The 15,046-nt window shown below is 38.8% G+C and overlaps 3 protein-coding genes across 4 annotated transcripts in view; 1 reads left to right on the plus strand and 2 right to left on the minus strand.

Annotated features, from left to right (window-relative positions):
* LOC144467465 (uncharacterized) overlaps nucleotides 1-388 on the minus strand; it is a 9,838-nt gene extending 9,450 nt beyond the window's left edge. The window contains exon 1 of the mRNA XM_078176120.1: nucleotides 1-388. This exon is cut by the window's left edge and continues 170 nt beyond it. Within this exon, the coding sequence (XP_078032246.1) occupies nucleotides 1-8 (8 nt within the window). The 5' untranslated portion in view covers nucleotides 9-388.
* LOC117251103 (rho guanine nucleotide exchange factor 2-like) overlaps nucleotides 1-15,046 on the minus strand; it is a 377,871-nt gene that overhangs the window by 161,956 nt on the left and 200,869 nt on the right. For both annotated transcript variants that reach the window (XM_078176114.1, XM_033617091.2), the window contains exons 7-9: nucleotides 14,279-14,422; nucleotides 13,227-13,477; nucleotides 12,544-12,669 (exon numbers count right to left, since the gene is read on the minus strand). In XM_078176114.1, the coding sequence (XP_078032240.1) occupies nucleotides 12,544-12,669; nucleotides 13,227-13,477; nucleotides 14,279-14,422 (521 nt within the window). The remainder of the gene's footprint in view (nucleotides 1-12,543; nucleotides 12,670-13,226; nucleotides 13,478-14,278; nucleotides 14,423-15,046) is intronic.
* Nucleotides 508-2,536, plus strand: LOC144467406 (uncharacterized). The gene is made up of 3 exons (XM_078175987.1): nucleotides 508-548; nucleotides 944-1,057; nucleotides 1,955-2,536. Exons 1-3 carry the CDS (start codon nucleotides 508-510, stop codon nucleotides 2,460-2,462), a joined length of 663 nt encoding a protein of 220 aa, XP_078032113.1. The 3' UTR covers nucleotides 2,463-2,536.

Genomic DNA, 15,046 nt, shown 5'->3' on the forward strand with positions numbered 1-15,046 from the left:
GTATTCATTCTTTGAAATCAATGCTAATGCGAGCTGCCCATCAAGAATTTGCTGAGTGAGTGAAGGATGGGTGTGTCTGTCTAGGTTGTCACCGGTTGTCACTCACCATGTACAGTGGTGATGCGAGGTGATTGACAAGTTGACAACCAGCCAATATGATGGAGGAGGCCGGATGGCTCCTCCTCCAGCCCGTGAATACAATTATGATTGGCTTGTTTCACTCTTGTCACCCCCGATCTATAATACGTAGTAATCTGGCGGGAGTTAGTCACAGAGACTCAGGAAGCTTGTGTGATGTGTGTGGAAAGAACAGAGGATAAGACAATAGGTAGGCCCTAATCAAGTCATATTGCAATATCGTAGCCAAATAATGCCTGGTTTAGCCACTGAGCTAAGAGAGCTTATTGAAGGCAGAACTAAATCTAAAAGAAGACACAAATAATCAAATGGATGCAGAAGAAAAGGCTTCTAAGAAGAGGGATGAGATGCCAAAAATGCAAACACAAGATGAAATTCAAGGAATCAGTTTGTGTGGACAACTATGCATGGTAAGTTTTATTTTTATTGCATGAAATGAAATTTATTTAATTGTGAGCTATTAAGAGTGCCCAATATATCTTAATTCATGTTAACATTAATTTTTAGAAATACACTACTATACACTACACTACTTAATACTAATCTACAAGATCACAACACGTCAAAACGTTGTGAGCTTATAGATCTGCTATATTCAGAAAAAAATACTGAAAAAAAATTCAACACTTTTGAAACATTTTAACACACATTTTATGGGGGTTCCTGGCACAAAATATTTTCAGATGGGGTCCATGGCCAAATACACATTAATTTGGGGGGTCCTTGACATGAAAATGTTTGAGAATCACTGCTCTAGCCACTACCCTGGCCTGTGTCATTCTTATCTTTATTTGTATATCTTCAGGGTTTGCAAACACCATAACCACAGAGGGAGGAAACTGAAGAGGTCAATTAGACACAAATCTATATTCAGCAAGTCAAAGGTCTCCCTCTTCAACTGGATGCGCTTTGTGTACAGGTACGCTATGGCATAGGTATATGATTTTAGTCTGTCTGTCTATGATGAAAAGTGTTTATTTCAATAGAAATACTGTATAACTATGCTGTCATAAACAATAACTGGAGACTATGTAGTAAAGCTTGTGATTATTATGTTATGGAGCATCTCTAGACTCATGACGATAACAGGTGCTTGGAGTTATTTCACTTTTGTGATTTATTTTGCTAAAAGGTGTAATTTACAGCTTGAATTCTTAACAGTTTAATTATGGAAATATGTTTAATTGCTGTTACTTATGGGATGCTGTGTTGGTCAGCATTAGGCCTGGTGGAGCAACATGAGTGTCTGACCCTGCCTCTTGAAGCTCAATGGCAATTGGCTCTCTCAATCTATAGGCTCTGGCAATTAATATTAGAAATAGGATTTTACAAATATCCTATTAGTCCCAAATGTATTGGGACAGAGCTCTGTAGAAAATACCACAAAACATATTTTCCATCATTATTGCTGTTTTTGTCTACACAGTAGTGGACAATTGTCATATCCTGGGGTGCAGTAGATGCAAACTTTGTGTATCAAACCAAAAAGATCAAAAGAACTGTGGTATAATAATTATTTGCCTTGTTCTATCAGATTTGCACAAGGCCTGCATCTATGTCAAGTGGACATGATGAATGATGACATCTCTGGAAGCTCAGCAATTTGTCCAAGATGGCTCAAAAGCTGCGAGATGTGTGCACTGCTGCGATGGACAGATATCAGCAAGCAAGAGGCCAGTATATTGGGGGGCGGCAGCAGTTTGTCACCGTTGATGAGAGCCACTTCAGACACAAAAGAAAGGCAAGCAGCAAGCACTATTATCAAGATAGTAATGCATATTACCATTGAATGACAGATTATTCATTTTGTTTAAAGAAGAATAATTCCTAATATTTTATGTTTTCAACAGTATGGACGGGGACGAATGGCTGGTGGCTGGAAGAGGAAGAAGTGGGTGTTTGGGATGCTAGGTGTGAACCGGAGAGGGAGAAGACATGCAAAGCCTGTTCTTCGCTTAGTCGAGAGAAGAAGAAGGAGAGATCTGGTGCCACTTATAGCTCACCATGTTAAAGTGGGATCTACAATAATAAGTGATGAGTGGCGGGCTTATCGCAATGCTTTACCTCAGCTAGGTTACACCCATTTCACTGTCAATCACAGTGTGTCATATGTCGATGCCCAAACAGGTGCACATACTCAGCACATAGAGAGGGCCTGGAGAATGGTTAAGGAAAATGTGTGGAGACTCAGGGGGAATCGTACAGAGGAGTTACTGGTAGACCATCTCAGAGTTATTGAATGGTATGAGTGTCTTGCCCATAAGCATCGCAAAGGGCCATTAGGACGGATAATCCATGACATTGCTGTGATGTATGGACATTAAATGTCCCTCTGAAATTCTGTTTATTCAGTGTTCAGCACAAAAAGTGCCCAAACCTCATGGGTTTGTATACTGTTGTATACTGCTGTTCTGCCATGTGATGGCTCAGTATGTGTGTTTCTATACATTAAACACAATGTTCAACATTTCATCTGTGGTGTGTCTTTGGTAAAATACAGTACACAGAAAAGCCTATGGGTGGAACAAGGTTGAGGTACAAAAATTTGATATTTTAAATATCACATCAGATTTCTGTACCTTGAACTTGTTCCACCCATTTGCTGTTCTACAAAGTTTCACTGGTATTAGTAGATGGTTAACAAACTATTAACAACTGATCTGTAAAGTGTGAGTTAATATATTAGTTAAGTATTAGTTATTAGCTTATGTTTGTTATTGGGACGTTATTCTAAAGTTGCAACTATTCCTCATTTACTAACAGTTAATAAATGAGGAGTAGTTGCAACTTTAGAATAACGTCCCAATAACATATATAAACTATTAACTGATACTTAGCAAGTCATTAGTAAGTAATTCACTAATAGCTTGTTCATGATCTATTACTAGTTTATAAGGTATAGTTATAAATCATTAACATACAGTTAACAAGTCATTTATAACTCATTAACTAACAGCTTGTAAGTTATCTATTGGCTATCTATAAGGCACAGTTATTAATTCTTAAACTGGTATTTAACAAGTCATTTATAACTCATTAACTAACAGCTTGTAAGTTATCTATTGGCTATCTATAAGGCACAGTTATTAATTCTTAAACTGTTATTTGACAAGTCATTTATAACTCATTAACTAACAGCTTGTAAGTTATCTATTGGCTATCTATAAGGCACAGTTATTAATTCTTAAACTGGTATTTGACAAGTCATTTATAACTCATTAACTAACAGCTTGTAAGTTATCTATTGGCTATCTATAAGGCACAGTTATTAATTCTTAAACTGATATTTAACAAGTCATTTATAACTCATTAACTAACAGGTTGTAAGTTGTCTATTGGCTATCTATAAGGCACAGTTATTAATTCTTAAACTGGTATTTAACAAGTCATTTATAACTCATTAACTAACAGTTTATTAATGGTCTATTAACTATCTATAAGGCATCGTTATAAATCCTTAACAAACTATTAACAAACACTTAACAAGTCATTAATAACTCATTAATTAACAGTTTACAAATGACCTATTAACTAGTTATAACGGATAGTTATTATAAAGTGTTACCGTGATTTTTTTTCAAAGTGTATTAACATTGAAGGTGTCCTGTGTCTAAATTGCACTAAATTTGAAAAGGTACATCCTTGGGTCCCCAGTAATACATCCACTAAGTGTGAAGTAGATTGGATGAACAGTTCCTAAGACATGCAAAGGACACAGAAAGACAGACAGAGAGTCCTTGCTTTATAGTTAGATGTAGGAAGAGAAAAGAAAATTATTCAGCATTTTTTCAAATGGCGCATATGAAATAATATTTAAATATCTTTACAATGTTATACATTCTACATTCTATTTTTTTTTTTTTCTATTTTTACAATTCTGTTGGGTAAATTGTCGTAGTAGGCTACTTAAATCATGATGACTTCATTCATGATCAAGGCTTAAAAACAAAACACATTCTACTAAACTGAGTTTCAATCATAATTATGCATGTGAACTTTCCAGTGCTGGGAACCTTAGGAGTCAGAAAACATTTACTTCACTTCTTTATTTAAAATCATTAACATCAAGTAGAACCCACAAATGGAAAACAAGTTTCTGATTCGTTTCCTTGGCTGGCTGTCAGGGTCACCGGCTTATCAGAGCTTAAAGAGGACCTATTATACTCATTTTTGGGCCTTTGTATTTGATTTCTGGACTCCTATAGAGCAGCTACACATGATTACCTGCACACAAAGCTTTGTAGATCTTCAGGGCGCTGTGCCTCTCGCTGCACTGCTTCCTTGTATTTCCTGCATCCCGCGAAAACAGTCTGTGTAATTTACTCCACCCCCCAGCCCTCGCCTCCCGCCGAGCCAATTCCGCTGTGATTGGTCACACTCCCGAGGACTTCCGAAGGGCTGCCGAGCGCTGCCGGCATGCAAGTAAGTTCGGCACGCATTAACGTCACACGGACTACACTGTTTAAAAAAAGACTGTAAAACACAGCGTGCACAGCCATCCAAAACAGCTTGCAGGGCTCACTTCCAAATGCACGAACCTCATTATTTGACGCATTGGCATCGTTTAACACGAGTATGCAACATTGTAACAACATTTATAGGTCAGAAAAGAGGAAAAGCATAATAGTTCTCCTTTAAGGCATCCTTCACCTTGGCTGTTATTACTTCAATACATGCATCAGCTTCCAAAAACCAAATGACCACTGTCCTTGAAGTACTGAGCTTGTCATTTATGATTTAAGCAGCATGGATTAACCTGGGGATAAATCAGACTATACCTATGGGCCTAAAATTCCATAAATGCATTGTGTTACATTTTAGCGTCAGAGTTCAGTTGCATATTTAATAAATAAACTTTGTATCAATCTTGCTGGGAACTGGACGCTAGCTCATGAGTTCCACGTGAAGCTCGTGGCATGAAGGCAAAAGGGACAACAGCCTTGGGTAAGGCTCTGCTTGTAGGATGCAGACTCTCTGTGGACCACTCTCTGTGGACCTCATAATGACTGCAATACAAAATACTGTGGGTGCCACTGACTACTGCCATTGACCTGTTTCATTCAACAGAATGAAAAATACCAGAAAAGTTCAAAGAGCATTATAGTTAAAATTAATCTCTCACAAGCCCTTTCTACACAGAGATTGCACAACAGGTCCACCACAAAGTCCCTTCTTTGCCTCCTTTGGATTTTTACATAGAACCAAAAGACAGCAGCATCATGCCGCTCCCATTTCTGATAGGTTGCATGCCAGCAATCTGGAATCAAAAGAGGTGTGATGGGATGTGGCATGTAACACAACAGCATCAGCCTCTAGTGTGACATATAACATATACATCAGCAGCGTTTTATAGTCAATAACTATGGTATTAATTTGCCAGTAATAATCATTAACTGTCCCTGTTATATGGCGGCTGATCTCCTCCTCTGCTCAGAGGGTAAGGAGCTCCCGGACCTCGTCGTTTTCCTAATTTGTGGACATTTTCAGCCACTGGTCTTCTTTGAGTTAGCCACTAGCTGCTACCCGCTACTTATTAAATCTCCTGCATTGGGTCACTCACATATCACTTTACCTAAATATCACACCCATCCTGCCCATGATCCATCCTGCTGGCTGCCCTGTTAATACAGACACCGTTTTGGCACTGTTACTACCTCCATTCCTGGCTCAGAGGCGAGACAGCTCTGTCCCTGCATTTTGTGATTGTACCTCATACAGAACAGTGAGGCGGCATAATGGCATGATATAAAGTGTGCCAGGGCTGACGTCAAAACCCGGAAGTTTAGCATTGCGCTGGTTCCCGGAAGAGAAAGTGAATGTGATTTTTGCATTGCGTTTTGGATTATGTCAGAAAATAAGCTCTGTGGCTAACACAAGTTTATGATACTTACAGGTTTTGTTCAGTGAGATAATCTTCACATATGAACACCTTTCATACCGCATTTGAAGCTTAAATGCGATCGCCAGAAGTAAAAAGCTAACGTTAGGCTTTAACGGACTACATGACTACTCCACGGTCGCATGACTCTTGACGTCACCGCCACTAAGCTTTCAACTGATTTCGGCCGCTTTATTCTAAAAACATTGTATAATGGGGAAATCGGACTGTTTAAGCTAAATAAAAAGCTGTAACGGCGGACTGCCAGCACTCTCACCTGTTCGGGGGTGATGACGTTTAATGTCCCCAACAGGGTTTGTAGTCATATTGAGCAACTTGTTAGCAACCGCCTTTTTTACGACACGTAAAAGCTTCAAAATTCACAAGTAGGGCATTTACTGACGTGTTTTATGTCGTAGAACAAAACCTGAAACTCGCTTAAGCTTTTGTTAACCACAGACCTTATTTGAGGCATTTTACCAAAATCCCATTCAAAAAACATATTGACTTTTAGACAAGAGAACCGGAAGTGCTAAAAGCGCTAACGGAGTTCCAGGTTTACTGGCACACTCTATTCCCACCTTGAACAGGAAGTCTAAAAGGGGCTACAGATTCACAGTTAGCCTATTATTACTACATAATCAACATTTTTTCACCAACAACATTATTAAAAACATAAAAATGATTTTTCAACCACTAAACCACTAGATAACATTATCAAAGTTACACTAACTTATATTAGCATTAACGTCATAGAATCACCTACCATCAAGCTAACTTAAACCAAGGTGCTGTACACTGTGAGCACAGAAAATATGGCTGCACAACAATAAATATCCTTATGGGTAAAACCAGCAATTATAATTTGAACAAGGCAGGTTACCTGAATCCTGCCTCTTGTCCGTAGACATGTCATCGTCCTTTAGTGCAACCAGTCTGCCAAACTTCCATTCTAGTCCCACAGACATCCAAAATGAACTTGAGAGAGAATGACAAATAGCAGTATGCCCCCTGCTGACATCCTGAAATGACTGCCAAGCTAGTGGGAGCAACTTCTGAGTCACAAAATAATAAATCAATGCGAAATTGAGAAAGAAGATTTTCACACACGTATTTTAACTGACAATGTCATTTATGAGTACATCCAAAAAAATCAGATAACAGGTTGTTGTTGTTTTTTTTTTTAGAAAATAACCCATTTTCAGCCTTGATAATAAAAATCAGGAATCTGGTTGGAACAAAAAAAAAATCGCAATTTCAATTTTTTTTTGCAGCCCTGGCACTGGGTAGGACCACAGTGTAGCTGGTCATCATGTCTTTACAAGCTTCAAAATTGTAATTATCGTCTGGATTTGGTGATAAGAGTTCCATATTCTGAAAGCCAAGATTTTGTTTATTAAGAGTCCACAGCCGCGCCAGTGCGTCAAAATCATGTGACCGATTTAAGACGACGTAGCAGCAACACGCTAATAACTGTACTAATACTAGCATTTCTGGCTCTGTAAAAACATGATCAGTTAGTTTAACCAAGCTCAGTTAGGGGCTCATATTCTGATAATCATCCATATCCACTGATGTATACAGTAGTCCCATATACTGGGAGAACGGGAAGATGATGAGGAGAATTGGGAATCTGTGAGAGGCGAGAGATGAGAACATGAGTGGACATGACATGCCTGAGACCCTGAAACTAGAAGTAGCATTAACTAACAGCAAAGCAGTGAAAAGGAGGGTGATGGCTGGCTCCATGCACTATTGGCTGTTTTAGAGAAATAAACAGTAAAGGTAAACATATGATTCTCTGTGTAGTGCTTTTTGAATGACTTGGTGATGGTGATGAGCCTCTATGAAATCGTGAAATATACTGGCAATCTCAAGCGCTCTGTGGGCATGATTTGCAAGCGTGCAATTAAAAAAAAAAAAAAAAAAAATCACAACTGATTGTGTCCCCCCCAAACTTGTCATCAGATCTGCACCCATGGGTGGACAGGAACTGTTTTTCAGAATGGCACAAATAATTTGTGTGGCATCTGATTGTTTTGTAAATAGCTGTAAATAGTTGTTCAAAAAATGCCTTGCCTGCATTTTAATGTAAATAGTTATATATAACTTTGTTGTTTGCTAAATTTGGACATAAGTTTTTTAAATTTACAATTTATATTTCTATTCTAAGTTACAAAAATGGTTCGTTAGACATGTTTGTGGTTTCCACAGTAAAAAATCAAACTGTTTCCTACTCGGATTTTATGGTTTTTGTGTGATTTTAGGTCCAGTGTGTTAATACGGTATGTCAAAATGAAAAAATAACTGTAAAGTCACACAGGTGAGATTGTGCTGAAAAGAATGACACCCAACAAGGCAAGATAAACAGTTCTTTAAGGTGAAATTTAAAGGTAAAATCAAAAGTAGTCAAAAACGGCCAATTATCCCCTAGACCCCATCAAAAATGATCAAAATTCAATATGTTGACAATTAAATGATAAATGGACTGCACCTGTATAGCACTTTTCCAGTCTGCTGACCACTCAAAGCACTTTTTGCACAACATGTCATAGTCACCCATTCACACACTAGTGGCCGAGGCTACTATACATGGTACCAGGGCAGGAATTTCACGAGGACCACGAGGGCCATGGCTCTCGTGCCCTCCTAATTTGGCCCTGTGCCCTTGAAAAAAATATCTGCCCTAAGGCCACAGTGGCCTTGATGCCCCGCCCGCGCTGCCCCAGCTGATTTTGCGGTTTTCTGCCTCTGAGAAAAAAAATGCGATGACATTCTGGATTCTTATTGAGCAACATCAAATGAGACGATACCTACATCACCAGTGGTGGGTTTGATTCGAGCCTGGCATGAACCGCTCGGACGGGCTATAACGACAGTTTGACACCAGTCTAACACCGGCCAACCAGGAGACTTCGTCAAATGCCCAGGCAGGGATCGGTACCGAGACCCAGTATTAAACAGCCCAAGGTAAATTTAATCAAGACTGTAATAATAGTAAGCTCCGCCATTATCGGCGTTACTTTTTAAAGTTTCAGTTTCATGTATCATCATTCTGCAGCGGTGGGGCCATGGTGCAGATGAAGGGAATATAACTTCAAGATCACTCTAGTTGACAACAACTACGCTTGTTACTGTGAGTAAGTGCAATAAAAGCTCTGCCAATAAAAAGCCAATACTTTATCAATACATGTGATTAGCATTATCATTGAGCGCTATTATGATTTACAATCGCGGTCAACACAAGCACATCGCACTCGTGGTGCTAACAGCAAACTGTTAAAGACAAACTAAAATGAAAGCTGTCTGTAGCTAACACTTTATCTGAACATGTACCTGAGGCAGCCGACCTGCAGACAGTGAGTGTCCTCAGTAGAGGGGGGACAGAGAGCAGGATGAATGACTGATACTGATGTTTGTCTTCATGCTGAGATAACGTGACTTTCTTCACTCAGTATTGTGATGTCAGGAGGAATATTAATATTCCAGTGAGATATTATTGGGTTTTAAATAGTAACTTTGTTGTTGTAAACATGACTGTTGCTGCCATGGACTGTATAAAACTATATCCTGTGTAACTGACCTATAAGGAAAGCATCAGAAGATGAGGTGTGTGCATGTGTGTGTGGAGGAGAGGGGAGAGGGAGATGCTGGTAGAGAGATAGTGTGTGTTATTAGATACTGTTAATGTCACTTATTATGCTTCTGTGCATTGATAGGTCTTTTTAGTCTGTTTCTGCATCATGTTTGGGAGGGCCATGCCTGTAAATGTATGCAAAAAAAAAAGTAGATGCTCGCTGCTAAAAATGTGGCCCATCGACATTATCTGGTTTTGAAATGCGGCCCAGTTGAAATAGTAATTGAATAGACCTGCTGTAGTTTGTTTGTTTGTTAGCTATCTAACAACACATCAAAAATAATTGTAAGCCAGTCTTGTTAAGTGAATCAGTTTATCATGTACACTCAAAAAATATTTAGGCCTAATTAGGGTCCAGGCAGCTAAGCTGCCAGGGCACTATTGTAATCCTAGGTATTCTTCTTCTTTCTTCTTCCGAGGAAATCATACTTCCCATGGGTGAAAACTTACCTAACTTTGCACAAAGGTCCAGTCTCATGCCAGATATCCTCAGCTGTAAACTCAAGCCAATAGTCCTGATGGTGGTGCTAAAGCAAGCGTCTAAATTTCAAAACTTTGAAAACTATACGTGCTACAACTTCACAACTTTCATTAAACTGTAGCCCCAGTACTGAAGAAACTTTTGTACATTTAAACCTATTAAAAATTATGGAGTTCATCACTCTGTTTGCTATATTCATCACTCTGTTGACACAAAACTTGCTACCGAGCATCTTCAGACTGTCCTACAAAAACTGCGTTTCTCAGATTTTTGATTTATCAAAAATTGAGCCTACAGTGCATCAAAATGTTTGACTGTAAACTGTACTGTAAACATATACATGCAAATTCTATTCTAAATTCTATTCTAAATAAATCTTCAATGTTCATGAAAAAAATGACAAAATTCTAGAGTCATGGTGTCATGGGGATGATGTGTGGCAAATTTCAGAATTGTATCTCAAAAACTGAATTTTTGACAGCATTTTGAATTTTGCTCTAATGTGAACAATTGGAGTCAATGTAAAAATGGCAATTTTAACATGCTGTCTAGATGCAATATGTGTATTTTCAGATTTTTGTCTTAATAACTGATTTTTTTTTTTTTTTTTTTACAGTGGTTTCAAATCTGCCTTTCCATGCACGGATGGCTGCTTTCCTACACAACAGTGAATGGCTTACTCAGTTTGTGAAGCCACTGTTGAGTTGCTACTTGCCAATTAGCTCAGAGCAGTAGATGACCGTCTTAGGTTCCAGAGGTTGCGGTTTCGAGCCTCAACTGGTGCAGAATCCACATTGTAATGTAATCATCTTCTTGTGCTCCAGCTTATTGCTTAAAATTGCCTGACGTGACTGATCACTGTACAGCATCTTCAAGTCTTTTTTCTGCTAGAAAATCTGCCTGCTCATGCTTGAAAATAAACCAAACTTTGCACAAAGATCCAGTGCCAATACTTCAGTGTGAAACCATCTGAGGCTTCTCACTTTGCACATAGCTCAACTAGTTAAACATCAGTTTTTCACTTATGAAGCAAATCAGTCATTGTTAAAATAAATTACCAACATCTCCATGCTGTCTAGATGCAATATGTGTATTTTCAGATTTTTGTTTCGATAACTGAATTTTTTACAGTGGTTTGAAATCTGCTTTTCCATGCATGGACGGCTGCTAAACCTGCACGTCTGGCTTAGTCAATTTGTGAAGCTACACATGAATTGTCACTGACTAATTAGCTCAGTGAGAGAGAAATTGATTCTTAGTCTCAGAGGTTGTGAGTTCAAGCCTTAGCTAATGCAAAAGGCAGACTGTGTTGCTAAATTCCTAAATGTCTTCCAATTCGTCTGCTTGTTGCTCAGAATTGCCTAAAAGTGCCCAGACCCGACCTATCGCTGCGCAGCAGCTATAATATTTAAGATTGTTTTTTAAAACATATATATTAAAAACACATTGGGTTTATTAGTACTATTAAATAAATCACATTATTACTTATTATACTCATTATAACTTGACCTTGTTTTATTATTTCATTTCACAGATAGTTATACATCCTTAGTCCTTAAATTAAATTCATTATGGACGTGGACTTAAAATCATTGTTTTATTTTATGGCCTTGCTGCCCTGGCTTTTGGCCTTTGTGCCCTCAAAAAATTGACAACGTGAAATGCCAAGTGGCCTTGCCCCTTAAATGACGAAATTCCAGGCCTGCATGGTACCACCTGCTATTCAGTAACCATTCACACACTCCTACACACCAATGCAACAGCCATCTGAAGCAATTTGGGGTTCAGTATCTTGCACAAGGATACTTCGATCCATGGCTCCTCCAGCCTACATGTCACACGAATTACGATCTTCCGATTACTGCATGACTGACTCTACCTCTGAGCCACAGAGGTAGAGTCGGTCGTCGTATTATATTGGCATATAAAAATTCTGTGTAAGTGTAAAATCATCTGAAAATAAGAATCATTGTGATTCTGTTACATTAGAATGAACTGTCTTTCCACATAGGGAGCAGGTCTTTGTTTATGGAGATGGCCATGTTGCACCACTGTTTATATAGTAGCCAAGAACGGACACACCAAACACTGTCCAAACAGCATCGGAAATTCACTGATTTGAAACATCAAATATCAGACCATGCCACACAGTCAACACAATAGATGCTCAAACTCCTCATACTGTATATCTCACACACCACACAGGGTCATGCACTTTCAGATGTGAAAATAATGATCTTTATTTCCTTGTGTAACAAACTAAAACATAATTTACTAAAATCAAATCAAAACTAGGTGCTACATCCTGTGTATAAACTCCAATCTTACTGTGATCTCACGTTTTTTCTCATTTGTAAAGCACCGCATGCTGTGTATTTTGATGTTTTGATGTGTTTGTGTCTGTCTCACCCGTATGAAGCACTGAAACTTCTTGTCTCTGGCCAGCAGGTCCTTGTACAATTTGACAGCCTTCAAGTGACGGCTACAGAACTCAGCATAGGTCTTCCGCATGTCGTCTGCACACTGACCTGAGAACTGGCAGAAGAACACATGCACAAGTTGTTTTGTGCATGTGTGAACGAGGGTGAGAGAGAACACATGCTTAAATGTGAAGAAAGTTACTAATCAGACTTAGTATCCATTATTCAGCTTTGGTTGTCATGGTAACAGATGTTTGTGGGAAAATTAATCACAATAGTGAATAGCACAAACAAAAATCACATAAAAATCAAAAAGCTAATATAAATATTTTATTTAAAAAATCCACTTTGTGGCTTTGTGGCAATTAATTACAAACAGTGACATAATTAAAATAATACATTCCTACCAGTTGTAAAATATCTATTACTGAAAAACACTCTAGAGAATTTTACACTGATGTTTTTTAGACTGAACATACATTTAACTCATGTCGGACTTATTCATATTAACACCTTCGTCTCTAACTGTACATTTCTGCTACACCAGTAATTGACACAAAAGTATGTCATAAATTTACCAGATACAGTTACATTTTAGTTTCAGTTCTGTGTCACTCAGACACTTTTAATGGGGTTACTGTTGGTGTGTGTGTGAGAGTGCATTGCAGTCACCTGCTCTAGTAGTATGTCCCCCAGCTGGTGAATGGTGAAGTTGCGACTGGATCCAGGCTGCAGGCTGCTGTTGTGCCTCAGGAAAAGTTGTGCCAGGAAATGGGAATGTATTCTGATCAGTTGGTCCAGGCAGGGGAACATGGCATGCACGGTGCACAGGTCCAGCTGGAGCTCCTCGAGCATGCCCTGCCGAAACACCCTTTCCATGATTTGCAGCGTTCTCATGTGGTGCAGCTCTGTCTGAATCAGCTCTGAGAAGGACACATACCCACATCACACACACACATCAAAGTCACGCAGACAGACAGGCTGTAGCAGTCCAACAGTACAGGCAATGAAAAGAAGCACCTCTGAAATTCTTCTAAATTAAAATTTTAATTATGTATGTATGATAGATAGATCGAAGGCAGGAAACATCTTCATCATAAGAGCCAGTTAATAAATCAAGCTTCTGACAAATCCAGTCAGAAGAACTGTGAATACCTCTATGCCTCTGACAAACTCAGCACGGTCATGCTTAAGGAGCTGCCATTACTGTTCTGCGGCCTGCATTTTACAATATCAACAACAAGGCAGTTCCTGATTGGCTGCTTACATTTTCAACTACAGTGCGGATTCCTGATTGAGATTGAGCTCATGTCATCTTACCAGGTTATTCAGAAGCAGTTCCAAACTTTTCCCAGAGAAAAATAAGTTAATTTCATCAAATTTTAATTAATTTAATTGTATATACTTTATTAGTCCCCGAGGGGAAATGCAATGTTTCCAATCAGCAAATAAAACTAATTATTACAATATGGACACACTACAATTATTTTTCATATACAGCATAAACACTTTAGGGCCTTGCACTGATCCTTGTGGAACCACAAATAACTTTCAACAAATCCGATTTGACATTATTTGTACACATTAATACCTATTATCAAGGTAGTGTCTTAGTCAAAAATATGCTATCCCTCTAATACCATATCTCTCCAATTTCTTCATTGATAAGACAAGTCTGAACTATAGGGAGGGAAAAATTAGGATCTGTCAACTCCTGCGGTTACCATAGATGACATCCTGCCTCTTGATGACGTTTTTGCGGTGTGTCTGCAAGTAACTGCTGTCCACAGCCATGCTCCATGAGTCAGCCTTAAAGTCCCGGCTCTCGAGCTCCAGCTCCTCCAATACTGAAGTATAGTAGATGTCTCCTAAATAATTGAGAACCATTAGCATCAAAGATCAGAGGCTGACAAGTGATTTTAGAGCTCTATTGTATTAGTGAACAACCAAGGAGTAATGAGCCAACTTGATCTCTCTTGTTGAGATAGCTGGTTGGAAGAAGAACCAAGGTCAATGGGCCACACTGTAAGTCCAACTAAATTTAAAATTAATCATCCACTTTTGCAGTCAAAATCATGTTGAAGTGTATATTACATTAATTAAGTTTTTTTTGATTACTGAAGTAATAAAATGCCTTTAGAGATACATGAATATAGCTCCTTCATGCTGAGTTCACACTGGATGCAGAGTGCCGTGAAGCCTGCTGATTTTCCGTGGAGCGAAGCCCACTTGCTTTGAGTGCCCATGTTAAAGGGATAGTTCAACATTTTGGCAAATTTGCCTATCGCCGTAATCCCTATAGTCACACGAGTAGGTACATTACCTTTAATTGTCAGTGCGTGCTGTTCTGAGATCGGTGGGACAGAGCTGCCTGCTGAAATGGAGGTAAAAGGTACAGGTCCCTCTCTCCCTCAAAACTAATCAAATACACCATCAAATGACTCCAAAACACTCTTGTGGACAAAACATGGCTTGCGCATTCCCCTCACTAT

This window comes from Epinephelus lanceolatus, chromosome 16 (genome assembly GCF_041903045.1).
Source record: "Epinephelus lanceolatus isolate andai-2023 chromosome 16, ASM4190304v1, whole genome shotgun sequence".
Lineage (NCBI taxonomy): Eukaryota > Metazoa > Chordata > Actinopteri > Perciformes > Serranidae > Epinephelus > Epinephelus lanceolatus.

Coding starts and splice junctions, on each gene's coding strand:
- LOC144467406 (XM_078175987.1), top strand. CDS start 508: ATGAAATTCAAGGAATCAGTTTGTGTGGACAACTATGCATG. Junction 549..943: donor TGTGTGGACAACTATGCATG/GTAAGTTTTATT, acceptor GTATATCTTCAG/GGTTTGCAAACACCATAACC. Junction 1,058..1,954: donor TGGATGCGCTTTGTGTACAG/GTACGCTATGGC, acceptor TTTTGTTTAAAG/AAGAATAATTCCTAATATTT.